At 38.8% G+C, this 20265-nt stretch overlaps 1 protein-coding gene across 1 annotated transcript in view; it reads right to left on the reverse strand.

The window, feature by feature from the left end:
- HPGDS (hematopoietic prostaglandin D synthase) overlaps nucleotides 1-12161 on the reverse strand; it is a 26222-nt gene extending 14061 nt beyond the window's left edge. The window contains exons 1-2 of the mRNA XM_077762312.1: nucleotides 12140-12161; nucleotides 4732-4873 (exon numbers count right to left, since the gene is read on the reverse strand). Of these exons, the coding sequence (XP_077618438.1) occupies nucleotides 4732-4864 (133 nt within the window). The 5' untranslated portion in view covers nucleotides 4865-4873; nucleotides 12140-12161. The remainder of the gene's footprint in view (nucleotides 1-4731; nucleotides 4874-12139) is intronic.
- Between the last annotated feature and the right edge of the window lie 8104 nt (nucleotides 12162-20265).

Consider the following 20265-nt stretch of genomic DNA (forward strand, 5'->3'; position numbering starts at 1 on the left):
TTTAGGTCTGTTGTACATTAAAGGCCTTCTCACAAATATTATTAATTTTTGGCCTGCCATTCCTGTTTTAAATAAGTGAAAGGAATGAAAGCTAATTGGAGCCTCAGTGGACGTGGGAAGGGCCTGCAAAGAGACTGGGCTGGGCCCTGTCATTGAGATGCCCACCTGCTCAGTGTCTGCTAGACATTCTCTTGGACTGATCAGCCTCCCTGGAGACAACTCTTCGCATTTCCTGCCCGAGGGATACTCGTTTGGTTGCAGTATTCTGATTGTAGGGCGGGGAGTAAGGGCTTTGGGTCTCAGTGTTTAGTTTCTAGATTTCCATTGAATCCCACCTACTGTATTGTGTCCTGAGACATGACCGGTATCCTAGAATCCTCTGGGCTTTCCTTGATTGACAGTAATCTCCATTCTTCTTCCAGGGTGGGGAAAAGACCTTGCGGTCATGCTGCTGCTTCACATTCTTCCAGTCAATCCTCTGTCAGTCCAGTTTTTAGAGTTCTCTGTTGCTACCAATTCTTGAGCCCTTGGGGGGATCCCTGGAGTGATTCAGCTTGTCTCCTCCTCTAGGCTTATTTTGGGCATCAGTGGCCTGCTAAGTCACCTTACCATTCTTTTCTTCTTAATGTTATTTATTGATTTTGAGACACACAGAGAGAGACAGATAGACAGACAGACAACAAGCAGGAGAGGGTCAGAGAGAGAAAGAGAGAGAGAATCCCAAGCAGACTCCAAGCCATCAGTGTAGAGCCAGACGTGGGGCTCGAACTCATAAACTATAAGATCATGACCTGAGCCGAGATCAAGAGTTGGTCACTTGCAGTGCCTGAGTGGCTCAGTTGGTTAAGCATCCGACTCTGCTCAGGTCATGAGCTCGTGAATTTGAGCCCTGCGTAGGGCTCTGTGCTGACAGCTCAGAGCCTGGAGCCTGCTTTGGATTCTGTGACTCCCCTTTATGCCCCTCCCCTGCTCACAGTCTGTCTCTCTTTCTCTCTCAAAAATAAAATAAAACATTAAAAAAATTATTTAAAAAAAAAGAGTTAATCACTTAACTGACTGAGCCACCCAGATGCCCCATCGTCTTCCCATTCTTGACCTGTTTTGCAGCTTTGAGAATTTTGTGCTATCATATTAAAGATTGATTTCTTTGTCCTTGTAGGGCTTTGACATTTTTTTTTTTAAAGAAGTACTTTAATGTTAAGTAAAAGAGAAAAAAATGTCAACACCTGTGCAGTTTACCAGGTTTGACTTGGAAGAACTTCTTAATGGAAATAATCAGTGATATTCTAAATTATCACAGAGGGCAGGTCGCCAGAGAGCATTCCTAAGTCAGATACGAGATGAGGCCAGCTAAAATTTGTAATAAACTGCTTTTCAATATCTGTTCTTTCCTTTTTTCTCAAAGCAATAAAATCCGGATTTTTAGCTGAGCAAATGACTATCCACAATAAAGTCAGCATTTCCCAGCTTCCCTTATAGCAATGTATGGCCACGTGAATAAGTTCTTGCCAAGGGGCTACAAGCAGAAGTGAAATGTAAGACGTTCTGGTCATGCTGTTGAAAGAAAGAGACGTGCCCCTTTCCTCTTATACTTCCTATGAGCTGGAATGTGGAAGGAGAGGGCGTTATCTTACACTATATACATTAGACAACCAACTAGGGGTGGCAGATGAACAGAAAAGAAGGAGCCTAATCTTTAGCAACTTCATGGAGCAGAACCACTATACCTGCTTGGGCTTTTATGCAAAAGAAATGAATTTCTATCCTCTTTAGGCCATTTTTTGTGTTGGGTGTCTGTTAAAACATCTGACACTATGCACACACACACACACACACACATGTCCTAACCACCATGAACTTTAAGATCTCTATCAACTCTAAGAATCGCTGAAAATAATAAGAAAATGCAACCATTCCATTTTTATTTATTTATTTTAATGTTTTATTTATATCTGAGAGAGAGAGAGAGAGACAGAGACAGCATGAGCAGGGGAGGGTCAGAGAGAGAGGGAGACACAGAATCTGAAACAGGCTCCAGGCTCGGAGCTGGCAGTCAGCACAGAGCCCGACGCGGGGCTTGGACTCACAAACCAAGAGATCATGACCTGAGCCGAAGTCGGACGCCCAACTGACTGAGCCACCCAGGTGCCCCAACAATTCCATTTTTAATAACATAATGGAAAGTCAAGGTAGAAGAGGGTATGAGGCACTCAAAGAACTTATATCTAAAAACTAAAAGGCAGAATTTGTTATATGTAATATCTCTGCAACTTGCTATCCATCTTGATTTCATTAATGAATAAAATTTAATTTCACCTATTTCATGTCCACAGAATTAAAACTCCCATGTACAAATTCCGATGGCAGGGGGAAAGTTTGGATATTAATGAGAAAGTTTCCTGAGATAAGGAAATAAAATGTCCTAGCCCACCAGGGAAGCGTTCTCTACTAAGAAAAAGAGTGAACACAGGGTCAATGACTTTTTAGGAACTCATGTTTCCAAAAGGCATGCGGTGATATGTATTGTTAATATACCATTTATCTTGGTGTTACTGTTATTGGTATTATCTAATTAATTAATTATTTTTAAATATAGTTTATTGTCAAGTTAGCTAACATACAATGTATACAGTGTGCTCCTGGCTTCAGGAGTAGATTCCCGTGATTCATCACTTATATACAACACCCGGTGCCCACCCAGCAAATGACCTCCTCAATGCCCATCACCCATTTTTCCCCACCCTGACCAACTCTCAGTTTGTTCTCTGTATTTAAGAATCTCTTATGGTTTGCCTTCTTCTCTGTCTGTAACTGTTTTTTTCCTTCCCCTCCCCCATGGTCTTCTGTTAAGTTTCTCAGATTCCATATGAGTAAAATCTTAGGATCTCTGTCTTTCTCTGACTGATCTATTTCATTCAGCATAATACCCTCTAGTTCCATCCATGTAGTTGCAAATGGCAAGATTTCATTCTTTTTGTATACTCCATTGTATACATATATACCACATCTTCTTTATCCATTCATTAGTTGACTAAGATTTAGGCTCTTTCCATACTTCGGCTATTGTTGATAGAGCTGCTATAAACATTGGGGTACATGTGTCCCTATGAATCACCACTCCTATATCCTTTGGATAAATTCCTAGTAGTGCTTTTGCTGGGTCATAAGGTAATTCTATTTTTAGTTTTTTGAGGAACCTCCACACTGTTTTCCAGAGTGGCTGTAGTTATTGGCATTATCTAGTGCAAATAACTCGGGCCACTGTGTGAAATTGACCTGTGTTTGAAAAACAGTTCTACCTTGCTAGGACTCTGAGCCTGGAAAAATTACATAAATTCTGTGTGCTATAGGTCTCCCAATTATAAAATAAAAGCAATAATATATACCATGAAGGCATGCAGGGGAAATTAAATGAAATGGGTCTGTGGATTATCTACCAGGTGCCCGATAGTCTTCCAATACCCAATAGCTGTTTTCCTCAACTTTATGGTTATGCAAGTTTATAACAATCCCATCACAGAAATGTGAATTTTAGCCATATAGTTAATATGTAGTTAGTATTTCTAGGAGGGTATGATGGGCAAAAGAATTAGTTCATCATCTATTTTTTCTTCATTAAAAACAATATAGCACCAGAGGATGACTTACAACTCACTGAGGGCCACACACTTTTTAATGTCATAATATTTCTAATTCTTCCCCTTTGTCTTGAGTGCTAAGTGGCATGTTTTCATTGAATTACCTGCCCAATTTGTCAATTTGCTCTTTCTTCTGATCCAACATCCCACTTTTGCTCACGTATCCACCCTTCTTTTGAGTAGTCACATGCTTTGTGAAAATTGATTCCACCCCCAACTTCAGAAGTAGACTATATGGTTCCAGGTCTTTCCCATCTGCTTTGTCAGAGGCTGGTTCACACACGGACACGTAGCCCAATTTGAGCCAGTGAGAGATGACAAGTTTGCTGAGGTTCGGAAAAGATTTTCTGCATTCTTCTGAGAACACTTATGGAAGCAGTGCTCTTTCTCTCTCTCATGTATCTCTCGATATTCCTGTTCAAGGCTGTGGGGCTGGAACTGCAGCACCCTTATTGGTACTTGGTCCATGATGCCACCAACGCACAGAAGAAAGTCAACTCTTGAAACCTGTCCTATTTCTGGATTTTTGGTTATCTGAGATAACTAATTTCCTTGTTATATAAGCCATTTTGAGGTCGGTTTTCTGTTAGAGCAGCAAATCTGATCCCTTGTCAAAACATTATAGGTATCTGTAGTAAGCCCATCCAATTCCAATTGTCAAGAATAATAACTTTGTTATTCCCTATTTCAGCTCTTCTGACATAGCTTTGTATTGTTTATATATTCTTTCGGTGAGGCTTGTGTTTTCACTTTGAATAGGAAAGTTTCTGGGCTACCTAGCTTCTCAATGTAAAGCTACATGAAATTTAAAAACCTCTATTTTTAAAAAATTAATAAATGGGGCACCTGGGTGGTTAAGCCTCCAACTTCGGCTTAGGTCATGATTTCACAGTTCATGAGTTCGAGCCCAGGCTTAGGCTCTGTGCTGACAGCTCAGAGCCTGGAGCCTGCTTCAGATTCTGTGTCTCCCTCTCTCTCTCTGCCCCTCCCCTACTCATGCTCTGTNTTTTTTTATTTCCCTGAGGAAAGACAGAAAGTTCTGGAAATATATATTTTCCCTACATTTTCATAAGCTATTATTTGTGCAACTTACTTGATTTGACTTCAGGCCAATCAGCTTGTTCTATTCTGTGGTCTTCATACTTTATGTCCAAATATGCGAATATATATCGAATAATTTCCGCTCTCCCCCTCATATTAAAGTAAATGAGTTTGTAGTTTGGCATGATGTGATTCTGGGAAAAGAAAAATTGAAGATTATTTTAGCAGCCCTCAAGGAAAGTTCCCATATTTTTCTTTGGGGATTTTTTTCAAAATTTGATGGCATCTTTTGAGATAGCTGGAAATATTAGAGAATATTTCAAAACCTGAATTATAAGTCACTATCCTAATAACATATGGGAAAGACTTGTTAGAAGATCATGACTACCTCTTTAAGAATTAGCTGGACCATTCCAGTGAAATATTTTACCAAACAACAAAATTCAGAGTGAGAGGGTATCTATATACCAACCTTTGGAGGATGAGTCCAAAACTTTCCATTTTTCCATTTTAAGCTATTTTTGTCCTGCCTTTACTCACTTGTAATTCGACATTTGGCTTTGGTTGACTTTGGTGACACAGCTGAGTTTGTGAAGACAGCTAGATGAGGATTTCAAGAACAGGGACATGCAAGGGGAAAGTGAGCCAGCTTTGCCAACCTGAGCTGGCCATCCCCTCCCTCCTCTCGCCCATGGCATTCCCCTCTAGGAATCAAAAGCTTAGGGAAACACTGCTCTCTTTTCCCTTTTACTGCACGCATGCTGCGGGGTTTTATTGTGATGCTAGCACCGTACAGACATACCCCATCTTGGTGACCTTTGTTGGGAGGGGACAACAGGAAGCATATTTCTCTGTACCTTCTGTGGAGGAGCAAGGAAGAAGGTAACTTTTCTTACATTTCATAAAGTTTGCTAAAACTGGCTACATTGGTTAGATGGATGTCAGTCATAATTTTATGAGTTTTCTGTGATTTGTATCATCTCATTTCCATTGCTTATAAACAAGTAATAATTTCAGGCACTAATAGTAGAATGTCTTGTAATTTTATAATGATCAGGTAACCTAGAAAGAAACGTTTTCATTTGAAATTCAACTCTTCCACCCAGTGGCTATGTGTCTTTGGACTGTCAACAAAATCTCTCTTCAAAGTCCGTTTTTTGTAAATAGAGATACTAACATGGATTTGGAGATTTAATGAGGTAATACATGTAAAGCATTTGACACAATGCTAAATACTTAATGAGTATTAACTGTGGACAATAATAACTTTGAATTAATTCTATAGTCAAAAATAAACACTATGAATACAGGACACTAAAAATAAATAATAATCATAGTAATTATGTTAGTAATAATTGATAATTCTATTTACGAATAGAAGTCATAAATAAGAATCATTTATTTTTTAATGTTTATTTTTATTTTTGAGAGAGAGAGAGAGCAAGAGCTGGGGAGGGGCAGAGAGAGAGGAGGACAAAAGTTCAAAGTGGTCTCTGTGCGGACAGCAGTGAGCCCGATACGGAGCCTGAACTCAGGAACCGTCAGATCATGACCTGCGCCAAAGTCAGACACTCAACCAACTGAGACACCCAGGTGCCCCAACAGTTATTTGTTTTAAGTGGTAAGTTTAAATAGTTTGTTTTCTTCTAGGCAAGTCTTTCAAGGATATTAATGGATTATTAGATAAAAAGAAAAGTTAGGCTAAAGGCTCAAAACAAAATTTTACCTGAAATCACATCACATGAAAGGTCAAACACAAATCATAGAAATCTAAATTGCCAAGTTTATGCATTCAGTGTCCTCCTATGGTGAGGATGGCTGCAAACAGCTGTCTAGTTGCCTATTTAGACCCCCCTCAAGATCCAGGAGATAATGGTGATAGTAATTTCTGGTGCATCCATTTCTCTGGGCCTTGGTTTTCCCCGTCCAGATACTGTGGCTGGAGGTGGTGCCCTTTGCTGGAAACCAGAGTCACGCTGACCGTTCCACACTCCATCCCACTCCTGGTAGCCAGTCCAGTGCAATTTGTGCCAAAGTGAGACATGCCACACGGCTCACACACCAGTGTGTGAGTGAAGGAGTCACTGGAGAGAAGTAAAAATTCCAAGTACATAGCCCCCAGCTCTTTAGGGGAGAAGTATGCATAGAGGGAGTTCAAATTTGGGGACTCAGTTAAGCCTAATGTTGAGCTTTGTTTCTAAACAAATAGTGGGAAAAATATGAGAGTACAAAAATAGTCATAAAAAATGTAAAGTAATAAGCTTCCTTCTGAAAAAAGGGGATAGTTTATGTCATCACAATAAAGGGAACATTCTTTTTTTAAGTTTATTTATTTAGTTTGAGAGAGAGCGGTGGGCGAGGGGCAAAGAGAGAGGGAGACACAGAATCCCAACGTGGGGCTTGATCTCATGACCCAGGGATCATAACCTGAACCTAAGTCAAGAGTCGGTCACTCAACTGACTGAGCCACCCAGGTGCTCCAAGGGAACATTCTTATTTAGAAAATAAAAAGCGTAATTGTTTCAACTTTTTGATCTAACAGTTCTAAAACTCAAAAGAATAAAAAAGTCTTCAGGGTGGAAAAAGTGTCACTCTTGGTCACAGTTTTTACATAAAGAACATTGTATACAACTTTTTTATTGAGTTTTGCTGTCATGGGTCAATGTTTCCTCAGCAACAAAGAAATTGTATGTGTTTTCCTTATAAGCATGATATGAATACATAGATTCATACACATCCATTGTGATCAACATTACAAATTAAACATGACTTTTTCTCATTTGGTCAAATGCCGCATAAATAACAGTGTCCACCTCCTAATTCTGCATGAAAACAAAGGCACTTGTTGATGTTGTTCATTTGCAAAAATGTGCTGTTTTATATCATATTTCATTCAAGTAAGAAGACATGAAAAAAATCCTTAGCATAAGTTGTCAGCTATCTACAGTTCTCTGCAAATAATCTTTAAATCTGAGATTTGGCACAGGTCTGTGAACATCTGATAAATGCTTATCTTTCCTTCCAGAACATCCTTTCAACAGTTGTAACTCATTGATGAAGCTGCACTTGCACAACACATTCCTGTAATTACTTGCCTGATTATATTTTCTATTGAGTGAAAGTCTAGTTTTCTTGATCTTTGCAGCTACCAAGTTCCAAACTTAAAGAGTTTTGCTTTTCCGGATATATGTGCACATTTTATAACGTGAAAAATAAGTAAATGTAAATACAATTGGAAACACTTAGGAATTTTAAAAATCCTTTCTATATCTCATAAAGCTTTTGCACAAAAACTAACTGACGAAATTTGAAGCAAATATTTGTATGGTGAAAATCGATAAAGAAATTTACAATAAAAGCTAATGAGAAATATAGAGGAAAGTGTCTCAAAGACTCTTTTCCTCTTACTGCATTCAGCAGCCCATTTCTGTTACAATAATCTCACTTTGTTAAAGCCTTTCTTTCGTAAGGATGATAGGCTAAAAGGATGAAGGTAAGATATTCTCCACTCCTACCAACGGGTGCAGTGAGGAACAAACTCAAGGGCAGAGTAGGTCAGTGGCAAAAGGAATGTGTGGTTTGGAGTCACCCCTGCTACTCTGTATCTAAATGGCCTTGGGCAAGTTACCTGTTCCTAGCTTTAGTTTCCTCACCTGTAAAGTGGGAATGAAAATATTGTGTAGAAAGTACCAGTACAGTGCTTGGCACATGGTATACATTTGGGAGGCAAAGCAAGGATGAAAAGGGAGAGCGGGAGAGATGAAGGCAGGGAAGGACAGTTCCCACCCCAGGTGAGGTTCGAGCTCAGCTTCGTGTAATTTGATTGGACTTTGACCCTCAAGCACATAAAAGTAAATAAGTAAGTAAGTAAGTAAATAAATAAATAGGATTAAAAGCAAAGACAAAATTTGCCTGCATCAAATGAACAAAAACCAAATACAGTAAGCAGGGTCCCAAATTCTGAGAGAGGCAGTGGCCATCGAGGAGGTTAGCTCCTTCGGCAAAAATGAGAATAAAATCCCCCACACAAATGAGAGACCACAGGGATGCACTGCTTGAAACTAGGGCCTGGAGGGCTCTTATACACAATCTTTAAAAGGTCAAATTGTAAACCTCTAGTAAAAGTGAAAATAAGGAAAATACAGGAAAAGTCACAAAAATTAATATTACAAGCAAAAAGGGGTCATAACAGCAGATGAAATAATCATTAAAATCATAAGCCAGTGGGGCACCTGAGTGGCTTAGTCAGTTAAGCGACTGACTTCGGCTCAAGTCACGATCTCACAGTCCCTGGGCTCAAGCCCTGTTTCCGACTCTGTGCTGACAGAGGCTGCAGCCTACTTCGGATTCTGTATCTCCCTCTCTCTCTGTCTGCCCCCCGCCACGTCCCCCGCAGGCTCTCGTTTCCTCTCTCAAAAATAAAAAACATGAAAAAATGCCATAAGCTAACATGACAAATAACTTCATGTCCATGAATCCAAACACTTAAATGGAAAGATTTTTGAGAAATATGTAAACTAACACAAGCAAACAAAAAAGCTGAAAGCCTGCATTTAACGCTAACCAGTAAAGAAATTGAATTGGTAATTAGTTACACTCATGAAAGACACCAGGCCCAGAAGAAAACTTCTTTAACCTATTAGAGTCTCTCCCAAACAGTTCAGAGCAAGCATCAGACATAATACGGAGCCAATAGGAGCATTTTCTTTAATTTCAGGAATAATGAGATCCTTACTGTTCACTGTAGTCCTGGATGCCTGGCTAACTCAGTAAGACAAGATAACAATAAACAACATATGTAAGGAATGGAAAGGAAGAGACAAAACTGTCTTCATTTACAATCAAAGTTGTTGTTTGTTTGAAATTCAAGAGTCTCTATGGATAAACCTGAGCCTAAATTTCAAATAGAAAAGCTAAGGACCAAAATAGCCAAGACCAATGAAAAGAACAGAAGGAGAGGACTTGACCTACCAGATTGCAAGACTTACATCAAAATCCTTGTAATTAGGGTAATGTGATCTTTGTTCAGGACCAGACATACAGAGGTGCATAGAGTCTTAACAGAATCTCAGATATATGACAGACATGACATTACAGTGGGAACATAATGGGGCTAGACTGAAATGGTTCTAAGACAGCAGAAGAAAAACATACAGAATTAGATCCCAACTTCACACAATTCATAGAAGGAACACCGGGTGGATTATAGACCTAAGTATGATCGGACTGGCCTAGGCAAATTCCAGTGTCATGCTGTTCCCAGTTCAGTTCTGAGCCTTTCCACTATCACCCCATGTTAAGAATCCCATGTAGGGAAAGCTGTGTATATTTCCTAAAATGGTACAGAAATAAGAAGGAAAAAGGTAAGCTGATCATGCTTAAAGCTTTCTTTTATAAATGAAGCTAACCACTGGCTTTCTTCTATTCTGAAGAGAGTCATTTAAGTTTCTGATTCATCAGAAAAAGAAAAAACCTACTTAGAGCAGTCTTTGAAAAATAAGATATATAGTTTCTCAAAGAACATAGAAATGATGACTTAATATATACTCTGGATAAAAACTTTCACATATGAACTCTTACAGATTAGCCACTACTGCAAAAAAAGACTTACCTTTTAATGTATGCTAAGCTTATTTAGAAAATGAATCTTTTATATGAGAATAAAGTGTTTTTTTTTAAAGTTCTGTCTTTCTTCCTTCTGGTTTATAGCTCTTTTTACTTTTTATCTTTTCTTTCCTTTTTAATGTTATTTATTTTGAGAGAGAAAGAAAGGCAGAGAGAGAGAGAGAGAGAGAGAGAATCCCAAGCATACTCCACAATGTTAGTGCAGAGCCCTACTCTGGCTCCATCTCACCAACTGTGAGATCATGACCTGAGCCAAAATGAAGAGCCAGACACTTAACCAGCTGAGCCCTTCTCAGGTGCCCCTGTAGCTCTTCTTACTTTATGTAACCCTGATACATTTCAGCTGATTAATAACCACAAGGAGCATTCAGTCCAGGGGCAATTTTAATGCAGTCATTGATAAAGTACAAACTATAATAAAAGCATTTCATTTTAGCTAAGCTGATACCCTATTCTATACATTGCTGTCAGAGCCCAGCAAAAACAGTATCAAAAATGCTAATGTCTTGCAGAAAGGAGATAAGAATCCAACTCAACTCTGGCAAAGGAGGCTAATATTCAATTACTATGTAATGCACTTAAAAGACTTCAGCAGATAACTGAAAAAAAAAAGAATTGAATTTTTGAAATAATTTTGATAGAAAACCTTACAAATAGAGAATTAAGTATTAGCCATTTTACTATTCACTATTTATCTTTATTTTACTCAAAGACATGAGCCCTTACTCTTAAGTAAAAGGAACGTCAAACATACTTGAGAATAATGCAATAACCTATGCATTTGAAGTATAAAAGCACAAATTATTTGCAAATTTGCCAACAGTTCTTTGCTGTACCTCAACTTGACCAAACCTTAACCTATATGAAAGGCATTGGCATAGAGTATAATATTTGTATCCCATTATATAGATGCAGTGTTTTGAAATGGAAAAATTGGATTCAGAGAGCAATCATGTGAGATGCTCTGGTCTACATAAGAACTTCTTGCACATTATGACATTAAATAACAGTACCGTATTACCCATTAACAGTTGGTGGCAGAGAATGTTGATCTCCCTCACTCACAGGGTCCCTGAGCATTTCTAGTTCAGTTCTGGAAAAGCTGCCAAGTTGGAGTTAAATTGTAGGACAATAGAGAAAGATAAGCATTTTTGTTAACTGAGTAAAATATTGATTTCAGTCAAAACCTGGATGTTTAGTTTCGCATTGGCCATCCAGGATCTCTATTTTCCCATCAAAGACCAACGAAATATCATTTTAAATGGTTGCCTTACATTAAAGCCAAGGCAAGAGGAATAATTGAAATACCCTTTGGGAGCTGTGAGCTCAAATTCTTAGCCTGTAGTAAATGCCTTAAATTATCTTTGAAATCAAATGATGATAGAAAGTAATTCTTGGCAAAACATGGAGACAATGAGTCTTAAAGTGACAGAAAATATTACAAAGAAAACCCAAGAGAGAAAGAGAGAGAGAGTGAAAGGGAGAAAGGAAGAAAGGGAGAAAACTTTTGCTTCATACACTGAAAAAACATCACTTACACTGACTGTATTTTGTATGTTAAAGTCTACTTAAAGGATCTTTTAAAATCTCTTAAAGTCTTTCAAAATCTCCAGTACCTGTATTTCTCTTAGAAACGACTGATTTCTATTTGGTCACTAACATAGAGAGGCTCTGAATGAGACCAGATCAGAGGGAGTGGCATGGCGAAAAGAGGTCATCAGACAATTGCTCAGTGACACACATTGTCACACAGTGACAGTAATAAAAATAAACACTATGATGAAGAGAGAACACTCTCATTTCTTATCTTTATAGAGATCAGTCTTATCACTTACCTGTGCTATGTTTCCGTGGAGTCTCTCGTATCTTCTATGCCCTCTTAAGTGACTGCATCTTGGGTTTATATGATGAGTAAGTCATAGTCACAAGCCAATGAGAGACAAGGCGACTTACTTCCACCCAAGCCTCTTCCTTCATTTCTCAGATGAAACGTGACCACCAAACAGCCCTGGTCTACAGACACTTCTGGTTATTCTTGGCATTTTACAGGCTCTCTGGGTGTAAACAGCCTAATGTATTTGCATTTAATAGATAACATCAAAGTTACAGGTGCTCACACGTGCCTATTGCTACATGCTCATTTATGTTTAAAGTCTTACAGCGTAGGCTCCTGGAGAATGAGAGAACAGGAATACAGGGAAGCCTTCTTTTCAGATACGCAAATGTCTTGCTTCCTCAATTCGTTTGGTCTCCTTGGAGAGCCCTTGGTTGACCACATCCTCACCAGAAGCCTCCTCCAACAGCCTCGTCCTTTACCTGCTGCGTGTTTCTTCATTACCAAGTCTGACAACAGAATGTATGTTCTTGGTTTGTATTCACCCCTCCCCACCCCCACCCCCAGCAGAACGTAAGCTCTGTAAGAGCAGGTGCCTCATCGCCCAGTTTACTTGTGTCCTCGTTGTGGAAAGAAATGCCAGGCACATTATAGGCACTAATGTATCTTTGATGAGTGAATGATCCCAATATCTATTTCCCAACACTTCACATTTTTACAAGGACTCTTTAAAGTTCTCATTACTGCTAGGATATTTCATTTACATTCCTTTTCTCAGAAGAGCCATAAAGCTGGAGTGGAAGATTCTAATATACCTTCTTGATAATCCTTATACAGATGAGTAACAAATGCCTGAGTGTTCTAGACATTTAATTTTTTCTACTCCAATTCATTCCAGCTATAATATTAGGATGGCTCAGTGAAAGGATCCAGTGAAATACCTGCCTGTGCATTAGAGGGTCTGCAGATTGTCCATGAAACATATTAACCACAGGCTGGCTTGCACCTTCTAGAAAATTACATTCATAGGCAGCAATAGCAACCTGTCAAATATTTCCTACTTATTAGCACTCTAAATGTTGAAAAATATGTTTACATCCATTTACTGTATGCATTAGAAATGAAGAAAAATATAAATATTAAGTCTGTAGGAAGCTTAAGATATAAATCCAGCCCCTTATTCACCAAAGAGATCTATGTAAATCAAAATTGAAGGCAAAGGAAATAGGAGCTATACAAAATTAGCATATTGGGTTTATTATCTTTCACTAAGTTTTAACTTACATTCAAAAAAACCTTTCTGTCCTCACCTCAATCACTTCTAATCTCCATTTTATAGAGGATGAAACAGACATAGGGAAATTAGATACATTGCCTAGGAATTTGGGGTGGGACAAGCTAAGTAATCGAAGCTTCTGCCTTCTTGTGACACACTTAATATTCTCTTCCTACATTATGCTTCAGTTTTTTAAAAAAATCAAATATGGGGCGCCTGGGTGGCTCAGTCTGTTGAGCGTCCGACTTCGGCTCAGGTCATGATCTCACAGTTTGTGGGTTCAAGCCCCGCCTCTGGCTATGTGCTGACAGCTCAGAGCCTGGAGCCTGCTTCCGATTCTGTGTGTCCCTCTCTCTCTGCCCCTCCCCTGCTCGTGCTCTGTCTCCATCTCTCAAAATTAAATAATAAAATGTTAAAAAAAAATTTTTTTTAATTAAATATGCAGGATACAGCACTTGCCTCATTTTCTATCATAATGGTCTGCTTTACAACCCACTTTTCTTGTTTGTAGGAAAACAAAGCAAGCAATCATCTCTCAGGGGAGGAGTGGCCATTCGATTCTTGGTCATGGACCTTCAGCAGCTGCCCTCGGGACTGCTGCCCGTCGTGGGCGCATGGCCTTCCCACCAGCAGCTCCCTGCTGCTTCTGCTGTGTCCTCATTCTGCCCCTCTCTTGCCCAAATGTTCAGTCTAGTCACTTTGAATGCTGTCTCAGGTTCCAACCGCACACCGCCCAACACAGCCATTTCTTCAAAGTGGTTTTGCCACCTCCCTGGCAGCACAGTATGGCCCCAGGTCCTCACTGCTATCGAGAACTACGAGAACTACGCATTTCCCCTCCTCTCCCATCTCCCATCCCCGGCCCAGGTGTGGATGCTTTAACTCTTCTCATCCACGACGGGCTGTGGGATTTTGCGTAGGTTATTAACTTCCCTGTGCCTCAGTTCCTCCGTCTTTAAATGGGTACTTATTCTACAATAAATGTTAGTGAGTACCTAATCGTTGCCAGATACTATGCTGGATAATAGAGGTTAAGCAGTGAACAAAAATAGAAATCCTTGCCCTCATGGAGCATTCTTAACAATATCAGTAACAACAGGGGCGCCTGGGTGGCTCAGTCGGTTAGGCGTCCGACTTCGGCTCAGGTCATGATCTCACGGTTTGTGGGTTCGAACCCCGCGTCAGGCTGTGTGCTGACAGCTAGGTCAGAGCCTGGAGCCTGCTTCCGATTCTGTGTCTCCCTCTCTCTCTGACCCTCCCCTGCTCATGCTCATGCTCGCTCTCGCTCTCTCTCTCTCTGAAATAAATGAAAAACATTAAAAAAGTAAAAAAAAAAACCACAATATTAGTAACAACAAGCTTATAAGGTTCTGAGAGAATTCAGTGAGTGCATTCAATGAATACATGGAGGTCGATGAGTGTTAGTGACAGTTGTCCCTTCACCAGTCCATGCTGAACAGGCCTTGCCCTCTTTGTCATTAGGCCTTGGAGCTAAAAGAGAAGCAGTTGCCAAACAACTTTTAGTTTTTACGCTGCTTCATCCTCTCTTGAGGTGATGAGCTCAGAGTCAACTATCTGCTTGAGTGTGGGGAAGGGAAAGGGGAAATGCAGGGTGAACACGCTTCATGGATTATCTCAATTCTCTCCTAGCGAGTGCCATTTTCTGCATGCTCCGTGCCCTTCATGAACAACTTGTGCAGCGGAATGGACGGGGGGAGAAGTAACTATGAATAAATGTGACAATCTGTGTGATAATGTCTCCATAAGTATTTGAAGGACTATTATAACTTAATTGCATATACTTTCATTTTCACTGGCAGCTCCAGAATTCGGGCACTCTTACTTCCGTGCTGTGGTGTTTAATTAGCGAGTTCCTAACTGCTATAGACTCAGAATCCAAATTTGTTCTTGTTTTTCTTATTTTCCAATCTGTGTAGTAATGCGGTCATATGAGGTCCTGATGAAGACTTCCAGCCTGGAGTCCTGATTGCTTACTTAAAATTGCAACCTCAACCATACCATTTTGAGTTCTGGAACTTTAGGCAGATGTCTGCCTTCCGTTGGCATCAGTTTCCTCACCTGTAAAATGGCGACGTACTGGAAAAATAAATATAAAATAAATATGAAATATAATATAAAAATAGCCCACATATTAGTTCCTATTTATTTATTTATTTATTTATTTTTGGTAAAGGGGAAGTGTTCAACCAAACCCATTTCTACTTTTCCAGCTGCTCTGTTGTTGGACAAAGAGGGAAGTCTCCAGGAAAAGACCACAGAGCTTCCTCTACCCAGCTTCCTGATTTCCTTTTCACAGTCAGTTATTTGAGAAACTAAAAACATCAGAAACTAAGGTATTTAAACCTGATATAGAGAAGTCAGGAAATGAAGAATCTGTTTCTCTTTCTGCTTCTAACCTATTTGGGTAATTGACATGTGCTTATAAATCTTTAGTGTCTGTGTTTTCCCAGAATTCAACACGGTGCTTCTTGCCTGAGCTTTCAGATACTGTGAAGAATAATACAATAATTATCTCCTAGATGGTGAGTATTTTTCTTCCCAGTCTTTTGGCTGAGGGAGGTTTCCCAGAGGTAAGCAAATAATAGTCATACAAATAGCTAATATGTGTTAATTCCTTCCTGTGAGTAAGGCATTGAACAAGGTATAATTTTAATATGTATAATCTCATTTAATATGTATAATCTCATTTAATGACCCTAAAATAACATCACAAATGGCGTGCATATCCTGGAGTATGGTTATAACTGCCTGGGGCAGGTCTTGAAAGCATTTCTATGTAAAATTCCTCAAATATTTTATCTTATTCCTGAGTTTTCATGTTTATTTTCCTGCCAAGAATGGGGAAAATAAACATTACAATAGAGTAAGTTAACTTGCTTTTTAAGATTTTTCCAGAATCAATTACTGTCCCCTATGTATCATTACAACATACCCTGTAGGAGAAAGGCAAACATTAGATCCACCTCTGCCTTCACCCTGACCTGTTGCCCAAAAGCATTGTGTCTCATCTCAGAATTCCTGTTCATAGAAGATAAAAGAATTAGGGGCACCTGGGTGGCTCAGTTGGTTTAGCGTCTGACTCGATTTCAGCTCAGGTCACGATCTCATGATTCATGAGTTCGAGACTTGCGTTGGACTCTGCACTGACAGTGTGGAGCCTCCTTGAGATTCTCTCTCTCTCTTAAAATAAATAAATTAATTTAAAGAAAAGAAAAGAATTGGCCTAGTGACTTCTGAAATCATTTTCTGCTCTATTATTCAAGAACATAATTTACCCCTTAAACACTTTTCTCTTCTTACGTGAAAACTAAGTCCTAAGTCCAAAGGGACACAGAGTTCATGGACTGAAAGTTACAGGGGCACAAACCATCTTTATTCCCAAAATTAGCAACAAAGATACTCAGATCAGATGAAGGTCACCCTCTCTGATAATCCCAGGTCACAGGGTGGAACTTACTATTTACAGGTACTAAAGTAATGCAGACAGCGTAAATTAGAGAGAATTTCTTGGTAAGATTAAAGCACTTTCCTAGAATTTATCAAGAAGCAGGCAAGCAAAATGTATTTCTTAAAATAATTTCTATGTTTGGATTTTTTACATATTTTGAAAATGTATTAATCTAGAGAGGTGTGTTTTCCTCACGAAATCAAGAAAAAGAAGATCGCAGTATTTTTTCTTTTTTAACTTTTAATTTAAATTCCAGTTAACATACAGTGTAATATTAGTTTCAGGTGTACAATATAATGATTCAGCACTTCCATATGGTACCCAGTGCTCATCACAAGTGCCCTCCTAGTAAAAGGAGATTTTGGAGAATAAGAATGTGTCAGAAAATTTCCCAACTAATAATAACAAACACTGATCTCTATGCCAACCATGTACTTGGTACTCAGTGTTTTAATTTGCCAATGTCCCAAAGCCAACAAACAGAAATCTAGTATTTCACCCAGCGAGTATGCCTTCAGAGTTTTTGCTATTAATCACTGCATTCAGTTGTCTCATAAATATATCACTAAAGTTATACATATTTACATACATATATATCTCAGTCTATCAGGCTTCTATCATTTGTTGACACCATTTCTTAGGATTCTTCAACTTCCTTTAGCCTGACTATACACATCAAGTAAATTTCTGATCTAAATTCTTTCTCTCAAGCAGGTTTCTTCAGCATTTAATTCTAGAAATTGATTTTGCATGGCTTTATATCAAACATGTAAGATTTCTGGCAGAATTCTTTCACACTGGCCTGTAATGCAGAGAGGAAATTGCTTAGAAGAAAGGAAATCAGGAAATCTTGGTTCTGCTGATACAACTAACATCCGCTGCCCTGTGCCTATCAGGGGAAAAGTGCTCTAATGGAAGGAAAATTCTAAGTGATGACCACAAAAATTAGATGAAGCTTCAAATCTTAGACCACACACTTATATAAGAATAGTTTTTAAAGTTTTTATAAGCAAAGGAAAAGCAGAGTTCATCTATAACAAAGTAACAAAAAAGACCAGAAAATAATAAAGTGGTGCTAAAAAAACCTTTTTGGCTTCCAATATGCAATTTTGCTATATGAGTGCTTTGATTCTTCATGAACCTTAGCCATATGGAGAGAAAATACCAGCTGTTTCCAAAATGTTGGGACCTAATCCATGAAGGCTGGAAATGGTGTTTTCTAGTACATACATTTGTTTTTAGTATGTACATTTTTGGATATAGCAAGTTTCAATAGCTCATGAGAAGCTACAGGCCTCAATTAGGATGAACCAGCAGAGTCTGGGGGAAAGGTCCAGAATTATCAGTATAAGTCTGGGGTTTGGAGGCATTTATAGAAATGGTTAACTTGTCATCTGTGGGCACCGACTGAAAGAAGATGTGTAAATGTGATTCTGCAAAGAATTGCTTCCTAAATATTAGCGCAGTCCCTGGGGCTTATGTAACAAATATTAGACACAACAGTGCCATGATCACAGCATCTTTGTACAACTGCTCGCTAGGGTGTTTTGCCCATTTGACTCTTCCTTTCCTTACTCAAAATCCATTTGATTTCCTCTCAAAGTGCTGTGTTCTTTCAAAGAGAGCAACCTGCCTCAATTAAATGTTACTATTAAATCAAGAAATTAAAAATATACACATAAATGAGTAATTACCACAAGGTTACCACTCAATTAAGATTCATGCAACCAACATGTAACAAACCCTGGTTACCAGCACTGTAAGATGCCTCCTATAAAGATCTGTTCTTTTGATGTGTCCTTTTTGATGTCTAGTAAGAACACTTAAAAAGAAAAAACCAAATAGGACAATTTTCCGGCTTCCATCACTATCTAAGATAAAAGATGCTTTGACGGACAGGCGCAAGTATTCCTTTTTCCATGCAGATCTATCCCTTTATTTATTAGGGGTTTTTTTGTTAAAATGATACATTTCTCTATAATTTGATGCAACACTTGAAAGCAGGTTTCCTAATGTTTGGCAGATGTATTACTTGTATTTCTTGTTTGGCAAGTGTATATTCTAATGAATTTATATTTTTGTTTTTTTTAGCATTTCGTGAAATATTGAGCGACCTAATTAAATTTCCAAAATAAACCAGACTGCGGAGCAGATCTTAGCTTCCCGGAGGCTTGCTTACTCACTGCATACATTTTGCTAGGCCTAATTTGGAAAGACAGGCTTTCTTTTCTGCAAATAAATAGAAATGCACGTGAAACCTTATGTTAAATTGACTTAAACTTTGTGGTAAAATGATACTATGTTTTTGCAAATGTTCCAAATCAAGCCTTTGTCTTTTATTTTATTTCTTTGGATGTGGTGGTAATCCTACATCAATTTCAAATCTCTACTTTTTTCCTGTTTGCAAACAGCTGATGAGAGAGAAGCATGCTTTGGACTTCAGCAAAGCCTCTTCAGTCACACAGCTTGAGTCAAACAGTCTTCTGACGCATGTCAGCCGCCCAGATGAAGTCACTGCTCATGGTTCATTTTTTCCGTTTTAGCAAATGCAAAGCATTACGCTCTTTTCCGAAAAATCAAAGGCATCTTTTATCAAAGTCAAAGACCTCTTTTAACACCCTTTGAGTTCCAAAAAGTGACGTTTGAACTTGAAGCCAGTGTTTAGTTTTTAGTTCTTATTCTCTGGATTCTGTTTATTAAGCCCTGTTTACTAATTCCAAGAGTAAGGATAGCAAAGTTCCTGAAAAATGTACTTAAAGAAACACAGGTTCATACTTCTTCCTGCATTCTCTTAAGAGTAATATGATGAAAGTGCTCAAATTAAATGTGTGGATTTTTCTCCAGGAAAATTGAAATTCTTTCTTTTTTTTAATGCTTATTTATTTTTTGAGAGAGAGAGAAAGAGAGAGGCAGAGCATGAGTGGTAGAAGGGCAGAGAGAGAGGGAGACACAGAATCCAAAGCAGACTCCAGGCTCTGAGCTGTCAGCACAGAACCTGACATGGGGCTCAAACTCACGAACCCTGAGATCATGACCTGAGCTGAAGTTGGAGGCTTAATTGACTAAGCCACTCAGGTGCCCCCGAAAAACTGCAATTCTTATACGTCCTTTACTTGAAGTTTTAAAAATTGCTTTCTGTTTGTTTATTATTCATATCTAGTTTAAATCCTATAGTTTATATTTCCCAACTTGTTCTTTCTAAAGCAGCTGGGTAAGCATGACATATTCACAACACATGTTAATAGCTCAAGCCCCACACCGAAGGGACAGTAAAAGTATGTAAAAGGTATAGTCAGCGAGAACAAAAAGAAAGGGGAGCAGCAAAGAGTACAGAAAACATTTGAAAAAACATTTTGGCAGACAGGAAGCAAATGGAGGGGTG

The sequence above is a fragment of the Crocuta crocuta genome, unplaced genomic scaffold (assembly GCF_008692635.1).
Source record: "Crocuta crocuta isolate KB4526 unplaced genomic scaffold, BGI_CrCroc_1.0 scaffold83, whole genome shotgun sequence".
Lineage (NCBI taxonomy): Eukaryota > Metazoa > Chordata > Mammalia > Carnivora > Hyaenidae > Crocuta > Crocuta crocuta.